Raw genomic sequence first — 25,510 nt, forward strand, 5'->3', positions numbered from 1 at the left:
GTACAATATAAAACTTAACTATCCATCACTTTAAGGCCGGTCGATTGTTTGATTCTTGTGATCTCTCTTACTCTGGGTTTTGTCTCCCCCCCTCTCTCTCCAGCAGTGCTTGGTGAAGTCTGGCCCGCGTGCGCCCCCTGCGGCAGGGGGCGGGCGGCCCCTTTTGTTTGGCGGGGCTGCCCGGCTTTCCCCTCACAGGCGACCATGGAGGCGCAGCGGCAGCTGGTAGGCCCGGGGCTGCCTTCCGAATACTTCCACAACTGGTGAGCGAATGGATCGGGCCTAGCCCCCCCCCCAGCCGCCAAATCCTTCTCTCCGATCCCTGACTATAACCTTCTCTAACCCCCTTTGTGTTAACCTTCAGGTCCAACAACTCCGGCCCGGCACCACCTCTCCAGCCGGCCCAGGTTCAGGCCCAGCCACCGGTAGGAGGCCATCCCGTCAACGCGGAGGAGGCCGTAGCCTCGCCGCCAGAGGCCGGTCAGGGTAAGAGAGGAGTCTCCAGGCCTGACCAGAAGCGTTTATAATCGTGAAACACACCGCACAACAACAATAAACTCCGCCTGGACCATGTTTTTAAATGAAGCATAAAATCATCGCCCTTTCTGCCACTTGTTGGCTGCCCTCGGTGTTGGGGTTGGGGGGGAGGGTGGAAGTGACCTGGTTCCGATAACAACAAGTAACTGGAGCTCTTCTGCTCAGATTGACGACACCTTTTGGTAGAGAATGACACGTCCCAAGGCTCTTCGCACAAGATAATAATTACTCTCAGCCACGTAGGGAGACTTTAAGTCAGCTGAGCAAAAACAAAACTTGGGCAACGAGTTAGATCTTAAAGAAGGAAAGCGAGAGAGCAACTGAAGGCAGGGGCCATTAATAAATGGGGAGAGAGGGAGGGGGGTAAATTAGGGATGTTCAAGAGGCCAGAAATTGTAGGAGTGAATAATAGAATCCCTGCAGTGCAGAAGGAGTCCATCCAGTCTGCATCGACCACAATCCCACCCAGATCTCCGGCACGGTAGCACAGTGGTTAGCACTGCTGCTTCACAGCTCCAGGGTCCCGGGTTCGATTCCCGGCTCGGGTCACTGTCTGTGTGGAGTTTGCGCATTCTCCTCGTGTCTGCGTGGGTTTTCTCCGGGTGCTCCGGTTTCCTCCCACAGTCCAAAGATGTGCGGGTGAGGTTGATTGGCCAGGTTAAAAAAAAAATTGCCCCATAGAGTCCTGAGATACGTAGGTTAGAGGGATTAGCGGGTAAATATGTGGGGGTAGGGCCTGGGTGGGATTGTGGTCGGTGCAGACTCGATGGGCCGAATGGCCTCCTGCACCATAGGGTTTCTATGATGATTTCTATGATCTTATCCCCATACATTTACTCTAGCTCACCCCCCCCCCCCCCCCCCCGACATTATGGCTAATCCACCTAACCTGCACATCTTTGTAGTGGAGATATTTTGTAGGATTATAGGCCATGGAGGGGTGAGATTTATTTTAAAAATGGGGTGTTACTTGATCTGTAGATTTTAGTTCAGTTTATTTTTAGTGTCACAAGTAGGCTTGCATTAACATTGCAGTGAATTTATTATGGAAAATCCCCCAGTTGCCACGCTCTGGCACCTGTTCGGGTACACTGAGCGAGAATTTAGCATGGCCAATCCACCTAGCCAGCACGTCTTTCACATTGCAGGAGGAAACCAACGCAGGCGGGGAGAACGTGCAGACTCCGCACAGGCAGTGACCCACACCAGGAATCGAACCTGGGTCCCTGGAGCTGTGAGGCAGCAGCATTAACCACTGTGCTGCCCATGATAGATCAGCAATATAAGTGGTTTTGGTTGAGTGGGCAGAGAAGTGGCACATGGAATTCAATATGGAAAAGTGTGAGGTAATGCATTTGGGGCGGGCAAATAAAGCAAGCAAATATTCAAAATAAACAGGAAGATTTTGAGATAAAGGAAGAATACTGTGGATGCTGGAATCTGAAGCAGAAAATGCTGCAAGATCTCAGCAGATCTGACAGCATCTATGGAGAGAGAATAAAGTCTGGATGACCCTTCATCTGCTGATATTGAGAGGGGTTGAAGGCGTGAGCGACCTTGGAGTGCATGTCCACAGGTCCTTAAAGATGACAAGATAGGTGGACAGGGCAGTCAAGAAAGCATATAGAATGCTTTCCTTTATTGGGCAAGGTATTGAAAAGCAGGGATGTAACAATGGAACTGTATAAAACTCTGGGTAGGCCACAGCTGATGTTTTGTGCACAGTTCTGGTCACCACGTTACAGGACAGACGTAATTGCTGTGGGTAGAATATGGAGGGGCTTTGATAGATTGTTGTCAGGTCTTGAAAATTGCAGCTATAATGAGAATTTGGATAAGCTTAAGGTTGTTTACCTTGGAACTGAGGAGGCTAGGGGGTGACATAATGGAGGTGTACAAAATTATGAGAGGCCTAGGCAGGAAAAACTTGTCTTCCCCCAGTTGAGGGGTCAATTACCAGGGGACATAGATTTAAGGTGATTGGTAGAAGGATTAGAGGAGACAGGAGATAAAACTTTTTCACCCAGAGGGTGGTGGGTATCTGAATTCACTGCCTAAATTGATGGTTGAGGCTAGAAATCTCAATTCATTTAAAAGGTGCCCAGATCTGGATGTGAAATGCTATAACCTGCAAGGCTATGGATGAGGTGCAGGAAGTGGGACTAAAATGAGCAGCTAGTTTCCTCCTTCTGAATGGTGCAGGCACGATGGACTGAATGGCTTCTTTCTGCACTGTAGCCTTTTATTGGTTCTAGGTCAATGAACACAGAGGTAATAGGTAAACAGGACTTGTTTTTATCACAAGCAGAATTTTGGATGATCTCAAGCTTGTGTCAGGCAGAAAGTGGGAAGTTGGCCAGGAGTTTGTCGGTGTAGTCAATCCTAGAGATAAGACACAAAAACGGGTTTTGGCAGCAGGTGAACTGAGGTGAATAGTTGACGTTACAAAAGTGGAAACAAAAGGTCTCTGTGATGGGGTTCAGACATGACATCAAGGTTACAAACCGTCTAACCTGATAGTTGCCTAGAAGAATGGCATTAGTGGCTAATGTTTGTGGTACAGACTGTTGACAATGGCTTTGGTCTTCCTGGTATTTAATTAGAAGAAATTCCAGCTCATCCAATGCGAAGACCATAAGATGTAGGAGCAGGAGTAGGCCATTCAGCTTGCTGACTCTGCTTCACCATTCAATGAGATTATGATTGATCTGATGTGATAATCCTCAATTCCACTTTCCTGCCTTGTCCCCATAACCCTTGATTCCCTTGCTGATTAAAGTCTTGTCTATGCTAAATGCTGGACAAGCAATTTGACATTTGAGAGATGGTGGACGGGTGATGAGAGGTGGTGGTAAGGTAAAGCAGTCTAGTCAGCATATGTATGGCAAGTGGTGGTGTGATTTTGCATGATGTAATTGAGCGGCAGCATGTAAATGAGATATAGGATGGGGTCCAGGATAGACTTTTGGGAACACCATAGATAATGGTACAATAGCAGGAAGAAAAGTGGTGCCCTGGCGAAAGACTAGATACATGTGATTAAAAACTGAGCAAACGTAGTCTCAGCTAGCTCACTGTTTTGGATTAGGACGATTTAGTCAACCTTCAAAAGGCTGCAAGCATGTTGAGAGGACAACGAGGACGGTTCACTATTGTCAAAGTCACACAGGATGTTCTAGGAGAGATGGGCAGGCAATATCACATTCAATGGCCTGGGAGAGAAGAGGGGTGTTGGAGATGGAGTGTCTGCAGGGCTGGAGGAGTCAAGGTTGGTTTTCTGGTGAGATGGGTTAATGACAGCAATTTTGAAGGATGGGGGACAGTACCTAAGGAGAAAAAACTCAGAAAATGTTCAGCTCAAATGAGAGTCAGGGAGGGAAATTGGCTCACTGGCAGTTTCATGAGAATAGGTTCAAGGGGGCAAAACTAGGTCTCATGAATGAGATGAGCTCAGAGGGCATGAGGGAAGAAACGAGATAGGTTTGAGGTTGGGCCAGGGGGAGCATAGAAAATAGGAGGAGGCCATTCGGCCCTTCAAGCCTGCTCTGCCATTCATTATGATCATGGCTGATCATCCAACTCAATAGCCTATCATGCCTTTCCACCACCACCGTCCCCCGTTCCCCTCCCCCTTCGCCTCAAGTGCTACATCTAATTACTTCTTGAAGATATTCAATGTTTTGGCCTCAACTACTTTTTGTGGTAGCAAATTCCAAAGCCTGACCACTCTCTGGGTGAAGAAATTTCTCCTCATCTCTATCTTAAATGGTCTACCCCATATTCTCAGATTGTGACCCTTGGTTCTAGATGCCCCCAGCATTAGGAATGGCCAATAGATGCATTGCCCACACCCTGAAAGTAATTTAAGTTGTGAGATGACACTTAATTCAGCTTTGTATACTTTGTTAATTTTGTTAACTTCCTCACAATCAATTCAATGTCCGCTTTCAGTGCTTGTATTTGCACATGTAAATACTGCTTGTTTAGAGCTGACCATAAGATTTCAGGGTGTGAGCCCCAAAACGAACGGAATCAACAGCATTAGATTTCTTAATTTTTGGCATTTTATTATGTCACTAACAATTACTAACATTGCTTCATATTTTGACACGTTTTAAATGTTAAAATTGCAGTTTGTGCAACTATAATAAATAAACTATAATATATAAATCTTGGGCAGAGGGAAAGTTATAATACAATAACAAGTAATTTTTGGGAGGGTGTAACAATGTTCTGTAAGATAGAAAAATTATATTACTAACGTGTCAGTTCTCTATCTTTTCAACCTCTACTGTATTAATAATTTCCTCTTATATCAATTATCTAATAACCTGTTCCCTGAATGTTGCCGTTGTGTTTAGCCTGCACCACTGTAAAGATCAGAAACTATTGAATTCAATTAATTCCTTTCCTTATCCCTCCCCCTCCATTTGTGACCTCTGTTTACTTCTATTGCACAAATTGCGGAACAATACGTGTTAACTCCTGGGTTATTCAGCGGAATAATTCACCTCTGGAGAGTTAATTCTCTTCCCTGATGCTGTGCACACAACTTTGAAGTGATAACAGTGTATCATCACGCAAATCTTTTTTTTTTGCATGGTGTTTCACAGACATAGACTTACAACATTGCATTTTTAATCCTGCTGCTAGCAGCAATTCTGACTCTGGAACTAGTATGAACAAAACACCTCCTAACAATATGGAAATTTGCCTCAAGATTTTCTTTCTACTAGATGTAATCATAAATAGATTATTTGCTGGTTCCACCATTTTGTCCCTGCTGTGAATGGGCAGAGAGTTCTCAACCAGCCTCATAAACTGTTAATGTAATTTGTGACTCACTGACATATAGTGGACTTTGTTCGAAGAAGACTTGTGGCCAGAAACTTTAGAATTACAATTGATTTTCATTTTGTAAATAAATCTTTTTATCAAAATGTATCTTCATTGCCAAAATGTAATGTCTATTTATATGCTTTTAAAAGTATATAACTTTGCTGAAGTATCATTCAAGGTCTATGTCTGCTTATAAGACTGGTCGAAGTTGGTGACTTAAGTGAGCTATGGATGAAATATTCATTGATGCAGTGGTGATTGATTATCAAGTCACAAGAAATAGGAGTAGGTAATTTGGCCCATCAAACCTGCTCAGTCTTTCAGTAGAATCATAGAATCCCTACAGTGGAGATGGACGCCATTCAGTCCATCAAGTCTGCACCGACTCTCCAAAAGAGCATCTTAGCAATGCTAACCACTGCTATTGTGCCATCCGTGATTGTGATAGATATGAATGTGGCTTTAATTCTGCCTTTGACTTCCTTGTAGATCAAAAATTGTCTGACTCAACCTTGAATATATTCACAGAACCAATCTCCACTGTTGTTTGGTAGAAAATTCCAAAGTTTAATCACCCTCTGACAGAAGTTTCTCCCCATCCCTCTTAAATGGAAGACCCTTTATTTTATATAACTTTTCCCCCTAGATCTTTATTTCATCCATGGGGAAACGTCCTCAGTGCTTAGCCTGTCAAGTCTCCTCAGAATCTTGTGTGTTTCAATAAGATTGCGTTTCATTCTTCGAAACTCCAATGAGTAAATGCCCAACCTGTTCAACCTTTCTTAAGAGAACCCCTTCATCCAAGTAATCAACCTAGTGAATGTTCTCTGAACTGCTTCCAATTATATTGCTTAAGAGAGCAAAATTGTACACAGTACTCTAGGTGTGGTCTGACCAATGCCCTGTACAATTGTAGCAAGACCTCCCTACTTTATACTCCATTGCCCTTGAAATAAAGGTCAATATTCCATTTGCCTTCCTAACTATTTGCAATGCCTGCAGGCTGACTTTTTGTGATTTCTGTACATGGACACCAACATTCTTCAGTGGTATTTTGCAATTTCTCTCCATTTAAATATAACTCTCCTTTTCAATTTGTCCTACCAAAGTGGGCAACCTGATATTTTCACACACACAACTCCAAATTTTTGCCCACTCACTTAACCTACATTTATACCTTTGGAGACTTTTCTTTCGTCCTGATGACTTGCTTTCCCTACCTATGTTTGTATTATCAGCAGATATGGCTACAACACAGTTGTCCCTTCATTAACATAAATTGTAAATAGTTGAGACTCCAGCTCTGATCCCTATGTCACTCCATTTGTTACAATTTGCCAACTTGAAAATGATCCATTTTTCCTGACTTTCTGTTTCCTGTTAATTAGCCAATATTCTATCCATGTTAATATATTGTCCCCAACTTCTTGAGGTCTTACCTTGTGCAGTAACTTTTTATATGGAACCTTACCAAATGCCATTTGGAAATCTACATATACTTCTTTAGTTGGTTTCCCTTTATTCTCCCTGTTTGTTGCATCTCCAAAATACTCTAATAAATTGGTCAAACACCATTTCCCTTTCACAAACCATGTTGACTCTGATTATATTATGATTTTCTAAGTGTCCTGCTTTACCTCCTTTTACCAATGGCAGCTGTTAGGATAATTGGCCTGTAGTTTCCTGCTTTCTGTCTCCCTCTTTTCTTGAATAGAGGTGTTAGTTTTATGGTTTTCCAATTCATTGGGACTTTTCCAGAATCTAGGGAACTTTAAACTGCACACAAAAACTACAAGCTGTTTCAAGATTTGGTGTTACTGTGTTCTTTCAGCAGCTCCAAAACGTAAAAGAGGAAGACCTCCAGGGTCGCAGAAAAATAAGTCTGAGGGAGCAAGCACGAAACGAGGCAAAACAGAAGGGAAATCAGGGGGGAAGCAAGAAAAAATCACCAATGCTTTTAAAGTTACGAAAAGAAAAATTGATCGATTCAATGGAACAACTGAAGCTGAGCTTTTAACAAAAACCTTACCGGATATATTGACCTATGGTTTAGACATTGTGATTGTGAGTTAATGTTTCCCTTAATTTTTATGAGTTTGATTTAATCCAATTGCAATCAGCAGAAGATTATTAAATATTATGGTCAAGTCTCCAAAGAAAACGATTCAAGATTTTTAGTGTGAAAGCAACATGATCAGAAACCAAAATCTGTCGGGTATTTGAATGTGAACGGTGCAGAGATATGTGTTCTTGTGTGCTTCAGCAAGGTAATTGAGCTTTAGGTGGCTTCTGTTATCTCCCTTTCATGAGGGGTGTAAAGATTAAATATAAGCCAGGGCTATCCTGCAGTTACCCATGTAGTCAAGTGACTAATAGAGCATTCCACTTTTGAGTGTCTGTAGCCCGAGAGTGATCAAATTGTGAGAAGGCCTTAGAACTATGGCTACCAAAAGCAAAGAGTAGCACAAGTCTTTGAATGTGATAGGACTAGTGGAAAAAAACTGGTAAAGGGGCATTTGGGGTTCATGGTTTTATATATATATATAGAGAGAGGCATTGACAAAATCAGGGAAGTTGTACTAATTCTTTATAAAACATAGTTTAGTCCAAGATGGAGTATTGTGGCTAATGCTGGATGCTGTTCTTTAGAAGGTATGGTAAGGCCTTAGAGAGAGTGCAGAGGAGATTTACTGAATTGCACTAAGTATCAACAAAACTACAATTATGTGTAGAAACTGGCGGTAGTCTCCTTAATGCCGAGAAGGTTATGGGGAGATTTGAAGAGATGTTGAAAGCCATATGAAATGTTGAGAACATAGGTGAGGGAAAACTGTTTCCAGTAGCAAATGGTTTGATAACCATGATGAACACAGATTTAAGACAATTGACAGAAAAACCAGAGGTGATATGAAAAAACTTTTTTTTTACTTCTTGAAATCTGAAACACACTACCTGAAAGGTTGGCGGATGCAGAAAAAATAAATGATTTGTTGGGCAATGTGTGAAGAAACAAATTGGATAGCTCTTTCAAAAAGCTTGCATTGGCACATTGGACTGAATGTTCTCATTCTGTACTGTATAATTCTATGAAATATCTGAAGAGCATCACTTTTCTGAATATTATAATTGGAAAAGTATGTTTTTCTTATTTGCAATCTGAATTACAATTCTAAGCTGACAAAAGTGATTTGTCATGCTAATATAATGTAGGGAGCCAATCTGTTAACAAGACATATTGTATTGTGGTTGAAAGGTGGGATTAGTTTGGTCACTATTGCAGGGTGAATAACTGTTAGTGTGGGAAAAATAGCTAATGTTTTTACTTGGGTATATTTACCTGACATTTTAGGACTTGTTGCTGCAGATTCCTTGATTGCCACTTAGAGGTGCTGCTGATCTTTTGAAAATCCATGTTCAGTATGTGTTTTTGAATCCTAAAGTCTAACCGAATTGCTGATGTAATATATTTCCTGTTGACTAAAATATCTAAGAAGCTTTAGGAAGCCATGCTATCTAAACAGTAGTTCTTCTGTTGAGGCTACCAGCTAGGATTCATTCCTCTTGCTGTGAAATAGCAAGACAGACACAGCTTAATATGTTTAATAGCACTGCTGTCTCACAGCGCCAGGGACCCGGGTTCAATTCCAGCCTTGGGTGACTGTCTGTGTGGAGTTTGCACGTTCTCCCTATGTCTGCTTGAGTTTACCCTGGGTGCTCTGTTTTCCTCCTAGAATCCAAGGATGTGCAGGTTAGTTAGATTGACCATGCTAAATTGTTCCTTAGTGTCATGGGGTTAGCAGGGTAAACATGTGGGGTTAAGGGAATAGGGCCTGGGTGGGATTGTTGTTAGTGCAGGCTCACTGGGCTGAATGGCGTCCTGCACTGCAGTGATTCTATGATTCTACTCATAGAATCATAGAGTTCTACAACACAAAAAAAGGCCCTTTGGCCCATCCTGTCTGCACTAACCATCAAGCACCTATCTGTTCTAATCCCATTTTCCATCACTTGATCTGCAGCCTTATACTATGAAGAAATTAGGTTTATCTATGTAGGTTTCTGATCTAAACTTCCCAGGTGGAGAGGGAAAGCTTTATTGTTTTATTAGTAAATATACTTGGAACAAGATTATTTCCTATATTGTGCTACTACTGAATCCAAACTATTCTGCTCTGTTGGTGCATAAAATAAAGCTATTTTGAAGTGGAGATTTCAGCCAAATCTCGGCACTTATATTCTGCCATCAGAGAGAGTATTCCTGACATTTTTGTTAGTGTCTTGAATAATATATCACATCTGGAAAGTTATTCAAGTCTTTTAGGCCAAAATTCCATAGAAAGTCTTTGAATATGGTTGCATTTTTCATTAAACAAAGTGATGTGTCCCCGGCGCTCAATATATTGCAAAATAGAAACGTATGCTTGGTTTCCTGCTTCCCACTGCTGGAAATACTTAATGAAGGCAGAATTGGGCTCAATAGTGATGCTCTTCTCCTGGTGAAATATATTGCAAATACTCCGTATCAAGGCTGACCTTTTGAGTTATTGGACATTTCTGCAGGGATGCCTAGCACCAGTGTAACTGCAATATCTTTGACTGTGTTTTAGAGAAGATGCCCGTCATCAAATTCAGCAGGAAGGCACAATTACTAAATGTTTTGGCTTGATGTATATTTTTTCATAGCTGACTGGTTGTAATTTCCTTTCCAGTCTAAATTGAATCTGCTATTTGTTTTAGATTGGAATTAACCCAGGGTTGATGGCAGCATACAAAGGACATCATTACCCAGGACCAGGAAATCATTTTTGTAAGTTCTTGTATGTACAGAAATTCTGTTGAGTGTTCTTAAATCTTATAGATCTTTTGAAGTTTGTTCGGGTACATATTTTCACTGTCTCGTTCTTGTTGTATATTTAAACTTTCACACATGCTTCTTTCCTCTTTAGGGAAATGCTTGTTTTTGTCTGGTCTTATTGATAAGCCTTTAAATCATGCGGATGATACTTCTTTACCAGAGAAGTATGGAATAGGTTTCACAAACATGGTGGAGAGGACTACTCCGGGAAGCAAGGACCTCAAAAGGTGATTAATGAATGTAAATCAAAATTCCAATTTTTGGTTTTGTTTAGAAAGAAAATGTAATTTAAAAATTCTTTGCATTTCAGTAAAGAGATTCGCGAAGGAGGCAAAATACTTCTGCAAAAACTGCAGAAATTTAAGCCACGGATTGCTGTTTTTAATGGAAAATGTGAGTAGAAATATGGAAAATCTAAAATCAAACTTTTCACCATCTTAATGTCATAGTTTAATGTCTCAAATGATTTTTGTGTTGCTGCAAATTGGGGTATTAGTGCTGGGAAATAATACCCAGTATTCATATCAAACATTGCCAGATCATGTGTAACAAATTAGAGTAAAGCTTCCTCTGTCTCAACCCAAGAGAACACTGCGTCATTTCACCCCATCAGTCTGGACATAATTTAAGACAAGATCTCAGAGGGGAAAGACCTCTCTACTACCCAGATCCCCCCAAAAATATGAATTTGCACTTGGAGTGCTATGTTTAACTTTGGCCTCCTTACTTAAGGAGTGATATATTTGCACTGAGAAGATTCATTAGGCTGGTTCCTGGAATAAAGGGGTTGTCCTATGAAATGAGGGGTCTCACATTTAAGACAGATGAGGGTGATGTTTTTCTGAGGATCATACATGTTTGGAATTCTCTCCCTCAGTGAGCAGTGGAGGCTGGGTCATTGAATATATCCATAGCTGAGTTAGACAGATTTATGATTGACAAGGAAGTCTGTATTATGAGGGGCAGGCAGGAAAATGGTTATTATCACAGTACAATCAGACATGATCTTACTGACTGGAGAAACGCCCTAGTGGCAACATGGCTTACTGCTGTTCTATTTATTATGTTCTTATCCTTGAATGCAAATTATTTAATAATATGATCTAGAAATAGTTGCTTAGTAATATAGAACTTGAGTACTTTTGAAAAGAGACATGCTGCTGAAGCTTTTTATCTTGCACTCATCAGAACATAATACCAAATTTGAAAGCGATCATCAATTTGTACTCTTGTGAGAAAAGGGTGCTGATTGATTGGCGAGTTGACTTTGGTTGAGTTATTGCTGTGGAGAATGCATTAGGGAACTATTGTTCCTCCAAATTTTTGTTTAATTGAAAAGAAAGCTCAATGTCTGGGCATGTTTGTTTTTGCTTGCAGAGGACAGGTTCCTGCATATGAATACACGTAGCTTTGACCCTTGCTAAATGAGCCACATTGGGAGCCCTAATAATGATCTTAAATTGGCTGTTAATATAATTCTTAGCACATTCAGGATTATTCAGCAAGTACTGCCCATTCATGGAATCATATCTAACGTTAGACATTGGGCTGTAACTTCTGAGCTCCACAGCACTGTAACTAAGCAGGATCTAGTAGATGGCTGAGGTAGGGATTGCATGGGAAGTTCAGAATTTCAGTGGGCAACAGCTCTGCACTGGGAATCATTCAAAAATGCAATTTAAACACAAACTTTGGATGGTTCTGATTATGTCACATAATAGTTACCCAGAAAAGGTTAGAATTAAATCCACTTCTAGCTCCACACCGCAATAACCAATAGGAAGGAGATTGCATTGGAAAATGATTGATGCTTTCAAAGCTGATTAGGGGAATCTGCCCTGGTGAATTTGAATTTGATTTTGCTTAACTTTTGTTGCAGGCATCTATGAGATTTTTAGCAAAGAAGTATTTGGAGTTAAGGTCAAGAAATTGGAGTTTGGGCAGCAGCCGCACAAGATCCCTGACGGAGAAACAGTAAGCACTGGGTTCGCTTATTTACACACACTCAGCTCCTGTTGGAAAGCTCTTCAACTGTCTTCTCAAAAATCTATTCCAATCTGTTGGTTTTTAACCATCCTTTATAATCTTTATTAGGTTAGGTGGAGAAGTGTTTCTAAAAGTTAGCATTTGTTTTACCAGTAATTCATCTAGATTCACATTTCAATACATGACCAATCTTCCGCGTTCAAATAATTTATTCCCTTCATTGAAACTTGAGTTCACCTGGAATCGGTCTTAAGTTTGCTGAAGAAAAGGCTCCCAAGTGTCTCACAGCCCAGTGATCTGTTTTGAGATCACCTTTCTGCCTTTGGATGGAGCAGTTTCCAATATGGTGACCCATAAACCTATTCAAGCTGGTATAGGGTTAATATTAAATATTGATTCAATTCTCTTCTGGAATTCCAGATTGCTTATTTGGCCTCTATCCCAAAACTTTGCTCTTCAATTCCTTTTGCCCACAACTCGCCAATTACCCCCCCTTCGCCTCCCTCAACTCAAACAAAACCTTTTAACATCTGCCTGCGCAGTTCTATCTTCCACCCGAGGGGTTTTTCACAGTAAGTTCATTGCAGTGTTAATGTAAGCCTACTTGTGACACTAATAGATAAACTTAAATTTAGTCACTATGAAACACAGAACAAGTTTGGCGTTCTTCTCACGTTTGACCTAATTTTTCCCGACTCTTTATTGAGTCGACTCTTCCAATTGCCTTAAGATCTGTACTCTCTGGCTTTCATTTGCCTTGAATTGTCCAACCTATATTTTTGTATCTTAATCTCATCTGTCCTTGCCACTTGCTGTTAGTGCCACCTTCAAACATGCTATTCGCAGCAACCCTGCTTCATTTCTTTTTCACTTACTTTCCTCTGGTGAGGTTTCCTGTAAAGCTAAATACATAATTATAACTTTATTTTCAAGGTGGTTTATGTCATGCCTTCTTCCAGTGCAAGATGTGCACAGTTTCCTCGGGCCCAGGACAAGGTACATTATTACATCAAGCTAAAGGAATTGCGAAATCATTTGAAGGGCATAAGAACTGCTACAGAGGTCACTGAAGTAGAATACTCATTTGACTTGCAAAAAGCTCAAGGTAAATAGCCTGCAGTTACAATTCAAGCATCTCCCTTTTCTTAAAGGCTTAGTCTTAAATCTTCCCTCATCCACCAACTTTCTGAAATTTTGTTGCTGGGAGTAACTTGCTTGGATTGATAGTATTTCCATAGATTGCACAGCAATTAATATTTATTTACAGCTGAATAGAAATGTGAAGCACAAAACTTAGTACAGTTGATTTGTGTATTGTGTAACCATAAATAAATTAAACTGCTGTAATGTCATTTGTAAGGACTTTGGGGAAATAGCTCAGCTTTGAGAGTGGAAAGAGCTGCGAGGGGAGGATTTCTCACCTCCCCATGGCGTGTTTCTCGCGGTGGGAGGCAGCATGCCATTTGCTGGCAGCAGGATGCTCGCGTGCTGCCGCTGTCAACAGGATTTTTTCATTCAGAGGGTGGTGAATCTTTGGAAGTATCTACCACACAGGGCTGTGGAAGCTCAATCATTGAGCAAGTTCAAGACAGAAGTCAGTAGGTTTCTGGAAGCCAGTGACATCAAAGGATCTAGGGACGGTGCAGGAAAATGGCTTTGATCAGTTGTGATCAAATTGAATGATGGAGCAGGGTTGATGGGCTGAATGGCCTGCTCATTGTTCCAAATAAATCAACTACTTCAGATAACTGGAAACCTTGTTTGCATTGATGTAACCATCAGCTATTTAAATCCATGAGCTGAGTGAATGGGCTGAATCTTCCGAGCAGTTGGATTGCCACTCCGCTGGTATTTTTTTATACTTTAATATGGAGCTTTGCATTTCTGGCCCAGAATTCTGAACTGGGCTTCTTGAGAAATGCAGAATGTTCCTAGGAGTCCTCTTTCAGTATACAGGATCGTGAGGGAAAGTCATATTCCAGTAGAGAGTTTAAGCCACTTGAGAAGCTATGGAGAGAAGGTAAGTGAGTGAGGGGGTAGGATCACGGGTGAGAGAGTAGGATGTCTGGTGATGGGGAGTAGGGTGGCAGGTTGGTGAGTGAGAAGTTAGGTGGGTGATCAGGAGGGTAGATGAATCGGGGTGGTGAAGTGTGAGCGGTCCAGTGGGGAGTCAGGGTGTCTGTTGAACCTGGGAGTTTGAACTGGTTTTAATCCTTCTAACTTTTCCTGGGTAGCTATTCTGTTAAGCGAGTCGGAACTGTCCAAAGTCTCTAGTTTTAACTTAGAATTTCAGAGGGTTCCAGATGCAGTGGAATAGCCCATTGGAAGTCCAAACTTCCTGGGGAATTCCCAGATAATCAGGGCGTTGGGACTTCTGATTGGTTCGCCCAGTGAATCTTTGGGAGTAATTCTGGGGTACAATCATCTGGGGATTGGAAGTTCTGGGCCATTTAGAGACCTTTGGCTGCTATTGAACTATCATAAGCTCAAAACTATACACTTTCAAAAAACATCCCAATTCTACTCACTTTTTCCCTTCAGTACCCAAAGGGCCTTAATTAGGTAACGCTAATTCTGATATTTTCCTAGCTGAAAAAAATTTCCTAGCTGAAATCTATACAAGTGGTTGTTTCACTGCTGGATAGGAAGACCTGCTGTCAAACAAAAATATTAATCAATTACTCAACAAGGAAGAGCGCATCCAGTTAAAATACAATGCACTGAGGGTTAAAATTCAATTACTGTAACTTTTATTTGCTGTACGCATTTTAGCTTTATACCCAGTTTATGTAGAAATGAAGGTTAATACCCAATTAGTATCAGTGTTCGCTATAGCATTGGAATGTTGGATTCCAGTTAATTAGACACAGGCTGAATCCGAGGCTTTATCATCACAATTGATGAGTTCTTGATTTGTCCACAATTTGTAGTAGTACAATTAAAGCACCTCTGAATTCATAGTCTGTTTTTATTATTGTTTTAAATAAAAATCATTTTTTAACGAGCTTGATGATGTTCTGATTCTCCCTCTAGCGGAAGCAAAGAAAATGGCGATTAAAGAGGAGAAATATGACCCTGGTTACGAAGCTGCTTTTGGTGGCTCATATATGGAAAAATCCGATGAAAGCAATGGGCAGTGCCATTTTGCTACAACTGAACCAGGTAAATGTACAATTGATTTCTACAGTGAGCAAATGGCTTGGGATTTTACAGCTTATGTTGATGTGATCTTTTTACTAAGTGCCAAACGGTCTAGTGACCTGCAGGGAGCTACCATATGTGGATTTTTATCAGTCATATAACTTACAATATCAAAGCAAATGCTGTTAATTTGTTACTAGTATAATTCGAGAGTCAATGAAGGAAGCGTGCTACCTTCTTCACAGCATCACAATTATTTGCACTTTTAATTAAATAATTATTCTTGAAGAAAGGATACAATCTTTGTTGTGATTCCTAAACCACACTGTGTATACAAACTATGATTCTGGCAGATCTCTGTATAAATAGCCATATAGCTCCCTCCCTGGAATCCATTTGTCTCAGTATGAAATAGTTGAAGAAGGGTATGAGCAAGGCCCGAATAACCTATCCCTGCTCGTATTTTCTATGGTTGAAAGGAGTAATCCTTGTGAAGTACAAGTTATTTAGAGATTGAAATTGGAAATTACCAGTTGTCCTTTTGAAAACTCTGCTATTACTACATGTAAGTTGCTACTGTTGGACTAACCTATGTTTTGGAAGTGTTCTAGCCTACTTAGTTTTTTTAAATGAGTTGGTTTACAACTGCATGCAACAACTTGTATTATTTGGGGATAGTAGGGGACAGAATTCAGTAACCCCAATATAAACAATGTATAAAGGATTACAATGCACCATTAAATGCATTATGCAATATAATAATCTGAAGTTGGGTGTGGCATATATTTCACACTATGGCTTGCTTTGTTTAAAATGTCAGGCAAGTTTTCATCAGATGGAAGTGCAGCGACTAGAGATTGTTGACCAACAAGCAACTTCAGCTTGTCGAAAAGAGTAGAACCAGAGAATGCACCCTGTATTTGAAGGAGGGTTGAATTCAAAACAAATCTGCAAAAATTATATGTTAGTGAGTGAGCGGTCAGTCTACAGAGCAGATCCTTAGTGAGACTGGCTGATTTAATTCAGAGTAGTTGGATTTCTTTTGGCAAATAATATTTGAGTTACAGTATATGAATAATTTGAGACATAATGTGGTAAGTACGGAATGGTTGTGGTTGGTTGGGGGGGTTGCGGTGGGAATGTGATTTTCGACCAATGGCTCCCAAAGTCTCCGCCACAGGGATTTTCCTTGTGTCATTTCTGTATTTGTTGTAGACTAATAAATTGCTGACTAATCGTAGTAATTATTCTCTAACAGTGTTGTACTCTGGAGAAAAGCAGAAGTCATGTTAGAGGATCCATGGTCTCAGTTCATTGAGCGATTCCTATGATGATCTTGTGTTGCAAATGTAGTGCAAAACTTAATGAATTCCATAGTGACTCAAGATGATTTCCTGGTGTTTGTCTTGAAAGAAGATAGGTTCAAAATGTTTGTACGTTGAAGTTGCAAAAGTTAGTAACATTACAATATTAAATGCTTTCATCTTTGAATTTATATTTTAAACTTCAGTTCAGCATTTTTTGATTGCAGTCACATTTACCTAAGCATAGTATTTTGATTATATTTTTGGACCATTTTCAGATTTACTTTACAAAATAGCACCGTCACTTTGATTAAATTTGTTTTATAGCGGCAGCCACCAACTCTGAATTCAACATGGGCTCAAAGTTTTGCCAAGTTCCTGATGGTCAGTGGATGACCCAGTCGTTCGCAGATCAGATTCCTTCAATCAACAACTATTGCACACAGTCTGAAGAAGGAAATAGTACATAATAAATTGACAGGTTTGCAGAATTTCATGTTACTGCAGTTTTAATGCAGTCTTACAAAGTACTGTACCTCAGTTTTTGAACTGAAGAGGTTTTGGGATAATATTTCTTTTTACCCTAATGTTTTAAGTCTAGAATTGTGCGTAAACGTAATGATGTAGTAAAGGTTAGAAAGCTGAATTCTTAAACTTTTAGAATTAAACTTTGCCCAAAATATTTATAGCTGGAAAGAGAAATAGTTTTAAATGAACATTTCTGGGGTTTTTTTTAAGTGGACAGGTGCTCATTTGATTCCTGTAATATAGTTGGGGGTTTCTTGCGAGTACAGATTCTCTTCTGCCCAAGTGTTTAAATTGTAAGGCTGTTAGGTCATTCAGAAATTCTTTCTGTTACTGCTAGCAATAGATTGGGTGCAGTGTAGCCTTTATTGATCTTGGTCAAAGTAGTGGGAGTTCAGAAACAATCATCGTGTAACATTTCTAACAGAGTTGAAACGATGCTGTTTAAGGTCTTGCTTATTTGAAGCTATTTTAACATTTGCATTTTTCAGGATATGTTGAAGTTCTAACAATAGCTGTTTCGATTTCAGACCTGTTCAGCAAACTACTTTAATTTTAAATTTATTAGACCAAAGGGTGCATGTTTTTTTTTAAAAATCGTATAATGAATACGGGTCCAGGTGTCCATTTGTTTATGCAAATTCAACACTAGATCAGAGCAGTTTCGATTCATTACTTTAAACCCGTTTTGAAATGTTGGTGAGGGTGGCAATATGTCGCTTCCCCATAGAAAACTAAAACTAAATTAAGGAAGATGAACTTATTTTTTCCATTGACTGTACTTTTTCACTATGTATTTAAGAATAAGGGTGCTACACTGTTGTAAAAACAATAAGCATAAATAATCATGTGGAGTTGCCGGCGTTGGACTGGGGTAAGCACAGTAAGTAGTCTCACAACACCAGGTTAAAGTCCAACAGGTTTATTTGGTATTGCGAGCTTTCGGAGCATTGCCCCTTCTTCACTCACCTGATGAAGGGGCAACGCTCCGAAAGCTCATGTTACTAAATAAACCTGTTGGACTTTAACCGGGTGTTGTGAGACTTCTTACTGTCCATAAATAATCATGTTTTACAATTGACACTTGTAAGTCTATTCTTCACTCAAAGTTGCTTTATTTAAATTCTGATTCATATTTTAGCAGTATGTTCCCCATTTGTATGGTTACTTTAACCATATTGCTTAATAAAAATTACAATTCTTTTATCTTTTTGCGCAAAGCAATTTTGAATTATCAGAAGTAGACCATTTGAAAAGTTGTCAATGGTGCACAAGAAAAGCCAGAGGATAGGTTCTTGGGCAAATATTTTAATTATGTTTAAAAATCTGAGTCAGCAATAATACAAGCCTTCAGCATTTGTGGTTTTAATGTTTTTGCATTCACTGTATAAGATTCAATTGAAAATTGTCTGGATATTAAATGGGGCATTCACAGTTCTGGCTCTCGTGCATTTCAAAGCACTTATCCCTTCGGGCTGAATTTGTGCACTTTTCTCTTCAAGCTAAATTTGTGCAACAATTTTCTTTCAGCCTGATTCAAATTTGAATACAGAGAATTAAATTCTTTCTGTGAGCCCTTGTGCTTAAATCTAGAGAAATGTAGCTCACTCGCCCAGATTTTAACCCCCACACTTGAGAATTGAGGCAGTTTATTTGGCCAATCCTTGTCAATTTAACAGGTGTTCTTTTGACTGCTAGCATGGTCCTCACACCAGACAGATCAGGGACTAATTCAAATCAGAATCTGGTTATTTAGCTCTGGAAGCTACTTTTGGTGCCCAGGACTGACCCTGTCAGGAGCACCAGCTGCAAAGACGTATTGGGGCAAAAGATACCATTTTATTTTTACAAGTTTCCTCATTGGCCAGGGCAATGGGAGTGAGTCTCCAAAGGAAACTTTGGGCTTCCTTCTGATTGCCTACTCAATCCCAATCCCCTCCTCTTACCCCTCCACTACTTGTCTAACTGACCGGGGATCATTCCGGTGGGTTGCTGGCCCTGGCTCCTGTAAGCGTGAAGTCATTGATGCTGGATTTGTGCAGAAATCTGGTCCAAAATGGCCTAGGCTTCAAGCCTGCCAGCCCCATACTCTCCCCGCTTAAAATCCAGGCTACCGAGTAAAAGTTGTTACAAATGGGACTATGTAAATGCCTTAAAGGTTCATTAAGGAAGCTATTGTAATTGACCTGCATGAGTGTTTTCAACAAAGCATTTGTAAGATTCTGTTTTTAGTAACTTAAAGCTGTTGTACAGGGCGTTTTCAGGTAACACACACACCACATGTTCTAGTACGTTAAATGTGCCTGTGGGAATATATACAAGTAAATGTACTCTGACTTGAAGTGAATGGGCAGCTACTGGAAACTTTTAAAAATGATACTGTTTACAACTTGTACATTTGGTGCTCAATCCTCTTGCAAGAGAGGGATGGTTCTGAAAGCTGGCAAAAAAAAAACAATAAAAATCACAATGAATACTTTTTACTTTTTTTGTTTTGTATTTTACATTGTTCCATGCCCACTTGGGTGAATCTTGAAAACACTTCAGGTAAGTCTGATCTTGCAAAGTTGGTGTGTTTCTGCACATCTCCAAGCTGGATAGGACAGTTCATACTTTCTGCGCAGGGATTGATTTTATGCGCTGGTTTTCCACACACAAACTGCATGCTCACCCAGTTGAATAAAGGAACTTTGTTTTGTCACACAAATTAGATCATTTTCTATATTGTTTACTTAGGTTTTACACAACCGGAGGGCAGAAGGTAAATGGCCCTCGGATAACAATTCTAATTTTGCATACAAGACCCGCATGGTTTCTTTGGAGTTTGGAAGTGATTGGGAATATCAAGCTTAATATTTTTTTAAAATGGGTTGCAGTGCATTAGAGGGATGCCTTATTTTCCTTGTATTGTGTTTTTGGTTGTCCTTCATTTTTGATCTGTTTAATATTTTCACCTTCCAAACACATGACCTCAACCACCTAGCACAACATAGGGCAACAGATGCATAGAAACATCACTAATGTAATTTCCCCTCCAAGCCCCACAATTCCTGAATTGGAAACTAATGTATCGCCATTCCTTCACTATCGCTGGATCAAAATCCTGGAACTCCCTCCGTAACAGCACCATCTATGTGTACCTACACCACATGGGCTGCAAGGGTTCAAGAAAGTGGCTCACTGCCACCTCCTGAAGGATTATTAGGGGTGGGCACTAAATGCTGGCCTATGAAATAATTTATTTAGTTTGCCATATATTTGTTCCAACAGATCTAAAGCCTTTTGTGAATCCATTGCTGGTTGCTTTGTGTACTTTTCTCACTAATTCAGCCATATTGCAGTTAGATTATTTATGCTGCAACATTTGGAGTAGGCACATCTGGCTTTTTAGGAACTCGCTTTGAAAGGAAAAAGCTGCTACTTTCACATTTGCAGTTTGAAAACAAGATCTCCCACTTCTTTTGGAATTTCATTTCATTTTAAGACTAAGATTCATCTTAATCTTAAACTAGCAGAGATTTCTTTAAAATCTTCTTAGTATCCTCTTACCATGGGTATCATGAGCAAGGCTGCATGTGTTGCCCATTGCTACTTTTCCTGAACTCTGTAAAGACATTTTCAGGATAACGAGTCAGCCATGTACTGGATTGAACTTTCACATGTGGCAGATTCCCTTCCCTGAAAGACACTTAATAAATTGGCTTTTAATGACAAAAGCAGGAACTGCTTTAATGGTTCTTGTTCGACACAAGCCCACAAATTATTGAATTCTGTTCCACAATTTACCGTAGTCGAGATCTGAATTCTCGACCTCCACTTTACTACACTGCTACACTCAGAAACCTTGATGAGTTCCTGCAGTGCATCTAATAGATGCTGCCACTGTGGAGTGTGAATATTTGTGGAACTGCCTCTAAAGCAATTATATTATTTTCTAAATGAGACCAAAATTGCGCACAGTACTCCATGTGGTCTCACTAAGGCCCATGTACAACTCCATAAAACCTCCCTAGTTTTATATTCCATTTCCCTTGCAGTCAATGCCAATATTCATTCCATTTGCGGTCCTAATCCCTTGCTGTACCTGCATCATAACATTGTGATTCATGTACCAGAACACCTAGATCACTGGTACAGAGTTCCACAACCTTTCTTCGTTTAAATAGTCTACAGCTTTTCTACCTGCTAAAGTGGATAAGCTCACGTTTACCCACATTATACTCCCATCTGCCAAGTTTTTGCCCACTCACTTAACCCCATCTATATCCCTTTGCAAATTCCCTTGCCTCCCATCGGCAAATTTAGGTACCATACATTCGGTCCCTTCATCCAAGTTTTTCATATAGACTAAATAGTGGAGTACCCAGCACTGATCCTTCTGGCACTCCATTAGTTACAACTCGTCAATCCAAAAAAGACTAATTTACCCTTACCTTTTCTAACAATGCTTTATCCACACTAATGTGCCACGCCCTATGCATGTGTTCTTGTTTTGTAAAATTGCCTTTTGGAAATCCAAGTACACTACATCTGAATCCCCTTTCTCCACCTCCGATGTTACTTAGCAAAAAAAAAATTCTAACAGCAACAAGATCTCCCTTTCATGTTGGCTTTGCCTGATCAAATTGTGATTATCCAAATACCTTTCCAAAACCTTGATAATGGATTCTAGCACCCCCTACAACAGATATTAGGCTAACTGGCCTATAGTTTTCTGCTTTCTGCCTCCTTCCTTGAATAAAGATGCTACATTAGGTGTTTTCATTAGTACCTTCTTACAATCTAAGAAATTTTGAAAGATAACCAAAGAATCTGCTCTCTGTGCCGCCACTTCTTTTAAGACTCCAGGATGCAGGCCAGCCTTTAGATCTAATAGTTTTCCTAGCACTCTTTCCCTGGTGATTGTATTAAGTTCATCCTTTCCTATCACCTCTTGAATTTCAAGAAGCTTGGGGAAGTTTTCTGAGTCCTCTTCCGTGAAGACAGTATTGGGGAGGTGATGGCCTAGTGGTATTGTCGCTAGATTATTAGTCCGGATACTCAGCTAATGTCTGGGGGCTCAGTTTCGAATCCCGCCGTGGCAGATGGTGGAATTTGAATTTGATTTTTTTTTAAAATCTGGAATTAAGAGTCTATTGATGTCCATGAAACCATTGTCAATTGTCGGAAAAACCCATCTGGTTCACTAATGTCCTTTAGGGAAGGAAGTCTGTTGTCCTTACCTGGTCTGGCCTACATGTGACTCTCAACTGCCCTCAGGCAACTCGGGATGGGCAATAAATGCTGGGCAGCCAGCGACACGAATGAATTTAAAAAAACACAAAATACCTGTTCAAGGCCTCCGCCATTTCTTTCCATTACCAATTCCCCAGGCGCGTGCTCTCTCTCTCAAGTCCTTTAGTTGCTCTTCTCCAATTCAAATGCTTGTAGAAACTTTTACCATCTGTTTTTAAATTGCTTGCTAGTTTTCTCTCATATTCCGCTTTTTTTTTCATGATTCCTTGCTGGAAAGAAATGCTTCGTCATATAGAATCCCTACAGTGCAGGAGGAGGCCATTTGGCCCATCGAGTCTGCACCAATCCCACCCACGGCCCTATCCCCGTAATCCCACATATTTACCCCGCTAATCCCTCTAACCTATGCATCCTGGGACACTAAGGGAGAATTTAGCAGAGCCAATCAACCTGACCCACACATCTTTGGACTGTGGGAGGAAACCGGAGCACCTGGAGGAAACCCACGCAGACACGGGGAGAAGGTACAAACTCCACACAGACCGTGACCCAAGCCGGGAATCGGACACGAGTCCCTGGAGCTGTGAGGCAGCAGTGCTAACCACTGTGCCACCCACATCGGCAATGTTCCTCACCCCTCAAGCTCCCAGCTCTAACTTTTAGGTTATTCCCCGGTTCTGGATTTATACCATCCTATATTTCTAAATTAAGCGTGACTGAAAGTTAGGCAGGAACTGTTTAAAACTGATTTAATCATTATTTTTTCCCATTTGTAGAATACATTGCTTTTTAACTTTACCGTTCAAGTACAGAAAAGCAATTACAAAAACTTATTTGCAGTCATTCAAGAAGGTTAAGGAGATACAAATCAATTTGGTAAGTCATATTTTTACATTATACCAAAATGTAACAAAAACTCCCTCTGCTGAAAGTGGTGAATATTATTGTGCACGACTGCATTTTCTCTCCTGATGTAAAAATATTTTCACTGAGTAATACAGAATACCTTTTTAATCTGCTAAACCTCAATTCCATTGCAGTAAGTTCTGCGTCCATTTAGTTCACAGAAACAGAAGTATGGAGAGTGCATTACTTAGACTGCAGCGTGCCTATGTGCACACTTAATTCGACAAAGAAATAAAAATTCTGTACAGGATAAGAGCTCTTAATTGTTGGGTCGCACCAATCGAAACCGTCCTGTTGGATCAGGAAGATACCATTTTTCCCAGAGATCCACATGCGCAGTGGGATAATCCCAAGGTTTAAACCTTCCGTTCCAATGTAGTAATTTAGCTTCAGAAAGGAAGTGTTCCGAATATCTGGCATCAGGACTCCAGCCTACAGAAACACAATTGGAAAAACGCACTAGAGCTATTCCGTGGCTATAAACTTAAAGGAGAAAGACAAGATGTCTTACATTAACTACACAGAGCACTCCTTAAGAGTTCTTCCTGGCACTAAGTACATTCTATCCTTCAACCCAAATAGAATACCTTTTTAATATCAAACTTTTAAGCCTACTTAAAAGTTTATTTAATTAGTATCACAAGTAGGCTTATATTAACACTGCAATGAAGTTACTGTGAAAATCCTCTAGTTGCCACACTCCGGCGCCTGTTCGGGTACACTGAGGGAGAATTTAGTATGGCCAATGCAACTGACCTGCGCATCTTTGGGACAGTGGGAGGAAATCGGAGCACCCGGAGGAAACCCGGGCAGACACAGAGCGAGTGTGCAAACTCCACACAGACAGTGACCAAGCCAGGAATGGAACCCAGGTCCCTGGCACTGTGAGGCAGCAAGTGCTAACCACTGTGCTGCTTCACTATTGCCCCACTTGTGACACTAATAAATAAATGTTGAACTTTGTCTATGTTCTTGAGGTTCTGTCCTGCAGGTATGTGTTTGTCAAGACTTTAATTCTGCCCATGACTTTGCTGGTGAATTCATGGTAATTGTGGAGTTTTCCTCTTGCAGCACACGTCTTCAACAAAGAACAAAGAAAATTACAGCGCAGGAACAGGCCCTTCGTCCCTCCAGGCCTGGACCGACCATGCTGCCCGACTTAACTAAAACCCCCTACCCTTCTGGGGACCATATCCCTCTATTCCCATCCTATTCATGTACTTGTCAAGACAAGTCACTAAAATCACTACCGTATCCACTTCCACTACCACCCCCAGCAAAGAGTTCCAGGCACCCACTACTCTGTGTAAAAGATCTGCCTCGTACATCTCCTTTAAACCTTCAGAGAATGTTTCTCAGGCTTTGATTAATTTCTCACCATAATATTAAGTCTTGTGCTATAAATACATCCAGTATTTAATTCTTATTGGGTTGCTAAAGTTGTCAAAGATTGGGGGACTCTATTTAATTTCAGGCTAAGAGCTCTAAAGGAGCGAATTATGGCAGAATGCAAAACAGTTTTTAGAAAGTGTAATGTCTGCGTATATTGAGGTCATTTTGATTTTACTAAGAAACGGATAGATTAAAATAGCAACAGTCCCAAAACAGCCCATTTGTCGTGCTTTGCACAGTTCCCTGTTCTTCGCAGGAATTATATTTTGCTTCCTGCTCCATGTCTCTAACTCATCCGTTGCCAATGTGCAACCTTATCAAAAGCTTTCTGAAAATCCAAGTATAGAATACAAACTGCATTCTCCTTTTGACCATGTTAGTAATGTTGGTTTATTAAGAAGGAAATCTTGTTAATTTAACATGCCTCCCTTCATTGCTTTTTAATAACTAATGTTTTCCACGTGTTCATCCAGAAGACTGTTCCAAATATTTTTTAAGCACTTTTTTTTTTAAGCACATTCAAAGAAGTGCGAGTTAGGTGGATTGGCCATGCTAAATTGCCCCTCAGTGAGCCAGGAATGTGTGGTGGGATTAGTGGGGGTAGATACATAGGGTTATGGGGATAGGGCCTGGGTAAGATGGTCTGTCAGAGATTTGGTGCAGAGTTGATGGGCTGAATGGCCTTCTAAGCGATGGAACGGGAAATCCATTGCATGAATGTAACAGTTAAAATTGGGGTCAATTTCTGTCTTCACTGTTTGGTCAGTCTGGTGGAACAAACTGCAGTTAC

At 40.4% G+C, this 25,510-nt stretch overlaps 2 protein-coding genes across 4 annotated transcripts in view; one reads left to right on the plus strand and one right to left on the minus strand.

Moving 5' to 3' along the window:
- Positions 1–149: 149 nt before the first annotated feature.
- On the plus strand, positions 150–19,666 carry tdg.2 (thymine DNA glycosylase, tandem duplicate 2). Of its 3 annotated transcripts, none has more exons than XM_078219660.1 (10): positions 150–263; positions 365–486; positions 7,208–7,440; positions 10,114–10,183; positions 10,323–10,458; positions 10,542–10,624; positions 12,111–12,205; positions 13,151–13,322; positions 15,251–15,379; positions 16,990–19,666. In XM_078219660.1, the coding sequence occupies exons 1-10, from the start codon at positions 205–207 to the stop codon at positions 17,130–17,132; spliced, it is 1,242 nt and encodes a 413-aa protein (XP_078075786.1). In that variant the 5' UTR covers positions 150–204; the 3' UTR covers positions 17,133–19,666. The 3 variants fall into 3 exon arrangements, with proteins under 3 accessions (XP_078075786.1, XP_078075787.1, XP_078075788.1); XM_078219661.1 differs by having other exon boundaries at positions 7,211–7,440; XM_078219662.1 differs by lacking the exon at positions 365–486 and having other exon boundaries at positions 195–263.
- Positions 19,667–23,156: 3,490 nt separating this feature from the next.
- Positions 23,157–25,510, minus strand: part of glt8d2 (glycosyltransferase 8 domain containing 2) — a 30,925-nt gene continuing 28,571 nt past the window's right edge. The window contains exon 10 of the mRNA XM_078221136.1: positions 23,157–23,760. Within this exon, the coding sequence (XP_078077262.1) occupies positions 23,588–23,760 (173 nt within the window). The 3' untranslated portion in view covers positions 23,157–23,587. The remainder of the gene's footprint in view (positions 23,761–25,510) is intronic.

Source organism: Mustelus asterias, chromosome 9, assembly GCF_964213995.1.
Source record: "Mustelus asterias chromosome 9, sMusAst1.hap1.1, whole genome shotgun sequence".
Classification (NCBI taxonomy): domain Eukaryota; kingdom Metazoa; phylum Chordata; class Chondrichthyes; order Carcharhiniformes; family Triakidae; genus Mustelus; species Mustelus asterias.

Excerpts from the sequence above, each read along its gene's own strand:
- tdg.2 (XM_078219660.1), top strand. The coding sequence starts at position 205 with ATGGAGGCGCAGCGGCAGCTGGTAGGCCCGGGGCTGCCTTCCGAATAC. Across the intron at positions 264-364 it reads TCCGAATACTTCCACAACTG|GTCCAACAACTCCGGCCCGG; the intron begins GTGAGCGAATGG and ends GTTAACCTTCAG. Across the intron at positions 10,184-10,322 it reads AGGACCAGGAAATCATTTTT|GGAAATGCTTGTTTTTGTCT; the intron begins GTAAGTTCTTGT and ends TTTCCTCTTTAG.